The 2,798-nt window shown below is 39.0% G+C and overlaps 1 protein-coding gene across 3 annotated transcripts in view; it reads right to left on the bottom strand.

The window, feature by feature from the left end:
• The window catches only part of SLC35A3 (solute carrier family 35 member A3), a 68,091-nt gene that overhangs the window by 29,457 nt on the left and 35,836 nt on the right, over positions 1-2,798 (bottom strand). For all 3 annotated transcript variants that reach the window (XM_017547638.2, XM_017547636.2, XM_017547634.2), the window contains exon 4: positions 2,167-2,289. In XM_017547638.2, the coding sequence (XP_017403127.1) occupies positions 2,167-2,289 (123 nt within the window). The remainder of the gene's footprint in view (positions 1-2,166; positions 2,290-2,798) is intronic.

Genomic DNA, 2,798 nt, shown 5'->3' with positions numbered 1-2,798 from the left:
AAAAAAAAAAAAAATCAGATGACAACTAGTCATGTAAAAACAAATGTCATTGTTTTTCCTGATCTTAAACTATGTTTAAGTCTTGCTAATTAGGCACTACAAATGGAAGGAGCAGTGAAACACAGCTGCTGCCTTCTAGGAACTTAAGTTGTAAGGGTAAACAGACATATAAATGAGCATTTAACTATAAGATAAATACTTTGGAAAAGATATGTACAAAGTACCACGGTAGTAGAGAAGAAGGCATAAATGTTATGCCTGTGATGTTAGGAAGGTATTCTGGTAGAGGCAGACTTTAAGACTCAGCTGAGTCTTAAAGGTAGGAGTTAGCCAGGCAAAGAAAGGGGAGAAGGCATTGTAGGCACAAGAGAAAGAATGGATAAATGCTCGGCTGTGCAAATGAGCCTCTACAAGCTGCTCAGTTTCAGCAATTCAGAGTGTGAAGTATGCAGCAGCAGAAATGAGCCTGGAGCTGTTGGTACATTTCAGAAGGTCTAGTGTGTTGCACTAACCACTCTGAGCTTTATCCTATAGGTCTGTGTTCCTGAAGCTTCAGTTATTTGCCTATCATTTCATGGTTTTTGTCAAACTCATGATCCACCTGAACTATTAATAACTTTTTAATTTAAAATACCTTACTGTTTGAAACGATGCCTACTTTAGCTTACTCTAAACAATATTTATGAAAATAAGAATTTGATATGCCACTTATACATTTCTAATACTCATTTAAAATAAATATTAAAAATATTAGGCCCGGGACGGTGGCTCATGCCTGTAATCCCAGCAATTTAGGAGGCTGAGGTGGGTGGATCACGAGGTCAAGAATTTGAGACCAGCCTGGCCAACACAGTGAAACCCCATCTCTACTAAAAATACAAAAAATTAGCTAGGTGTGGTGGTGGCCAACCATAATCTCAGCTACTAGGGAGGCTGAGGCAAGAAAATCGCTTGAAACCGAGAGGTGGAAGTTGCAGTGAGCTGAGGTTGTGCCACTGCACTCCAGCCTGGGCAACGGTGCAAGGCTCCATCAAGGAAAGGAAAGAAAGGAAGGAAGGGGGAGGGGATGGGGGGGGAGAAAGGCTGGGCAGTGGCTCACACCTGTAATCCCAGCACTTTGGGAAGTGGAGGCCGGTGGATCACAAGGTCAGGAGTTCGAGACCAGCCTGGCCAACATGGTGAAAGCCTGTCTTTACTAAAAATACAAAAACTAGCCAGGAGTGGTGGTGTACACTTGTAATCCCAGCTGCTCGGAAGGCTGAGGAGAATCGCTTGAACCTGGGGGACAGAGGTTGCAGTGGGAGGAAATTGGACCACTGCACTCCAGCCTAGGACAGAGGGGCACTCCATCTCAAAAAAGAAAAATTTTTATTCATGATTTACATTGTCACACATCAGGGAAAGTGATGACGTGAGCTGAGGAATTATTAGGATATAAGTATTAATAAAGCCTTCCTTCAGAACAAGTATCACTGAGGAATAATAATAATAATAATAAATAATAAGGCCAAGCACATTGGCTCACACCTAACACTTTGGGAGGCTGAGGCAGGATGAACACTTCAGCCCAGAAGTTTGAGACTAGCCTGGGAAACATAGTGAGACCCCGTCTCTATATAATTTTTTTTTAAAAAAGGAAAAAAAAAATAATAAAATTAACCTCCCCCCCATGAAATCTCCAAAAATAAAGATATAACTTAGAAGAAATAACAAGCCTGCAAGCAACTGCAGTATTTACAGGGAGTCTCACAGAAGAGATCCCTATGAAGAAAACCAGTAAGGAATCATTAGAAAAATAAAAGAACCAGGAAAAAATGGTATCAGTGAAGCTGAAAGAAAATAAAAAGGGAGTGGCTAATAATCTCAAATGCTACAGATAGCCAGCAAAAATCAACTTTCTTTAAAATGCAGTGTCTTATTTCCCTAATTAGAATGTTCATTTCTGTAGGTAATATAATTTTATTTTGATTAATTCCTCTGTATTACTTATACTCCCAATGTAGTAAGTCACAAAAAGGAAGCCCTCAAAACATATGTTAGTTGTGAGGAATATAACATTTGCTAGCTTCCACAAACAATAGAACCATATTCTCCACACAAAATAAATACGGTTTTGAAACTGTGATAAATATAAAAAATATATACTTATCTTGAATAGTTAGTTACCTGTACAAAAGCAACTCCTGTCATCAAAATTACTAGAGAGAGCCACTGGTATACACCCAATTTTTTACTAAGCATAGACACAGAAAATAATGCTGTTGTAAGAATTTTCAACTGATATGTGACCTGAAAAAGAAAATAGTAATATTATTGATGTTTGTTTGTTTCTTAAGAGTACTATTAGAAATGTATTTTAAGCACTACGGTACTATGCCTGGTGATTGCACCTGGCTGGGAACTGGGGTCTAAAGCTTCAGTTAATGTTACTCTCAGGAATCTGATGTACCAGACAACTTTGGACTCTTTAGGCAATGATGCAAAATGAATTGAACCTTTTTATTGTAAATTAGGTTGCAACAGGCAAAAGACAAAGAGAAAATGCTAAAAACAGCAAGAGAAAAGCATCAAGTTACATATAAGGGAATCTCCATCAGTCTAACAGTAGATTTTTAAGAGAACCATTATAGGCCAGGAGAGAATGAGATGATATATTCAAAGTCCTGAAAGAAAAAAAAAAACCTGCCAGATAAAAATACCATATGTCGTAGGCTGGGCGTGGTCTCATGCCTGTAATCCCAACACTTTGGGAGGCCAAGGTGGGTGGGTCACGAGGTCAGGTGTTCGAGACCAGCCTG

The sequence above is a fragment of the Cebus imitator genome, unplaced genomic scaffold (assembly GCF_001604975.1).
Source record: "Cebus imitator isolate Cc_AM_T3 unplaced genomic scaffold, Cebus_imitator-1.0 Scaffold199, whole genome shotgun sequence".
In the NCBI taxonomy this organism is placed as follows: domain Eukaryota; kingdom Metazoa; phylum Chordata; class Mammalia; order Primates; family Cebidae; genus Cebus; species Cebus imitator.
The sequence above is the reverse complement of the archived record's forward strand: the minus strand, read 5'-3'. Positions and strand labels throughout refer to the sequence as shown.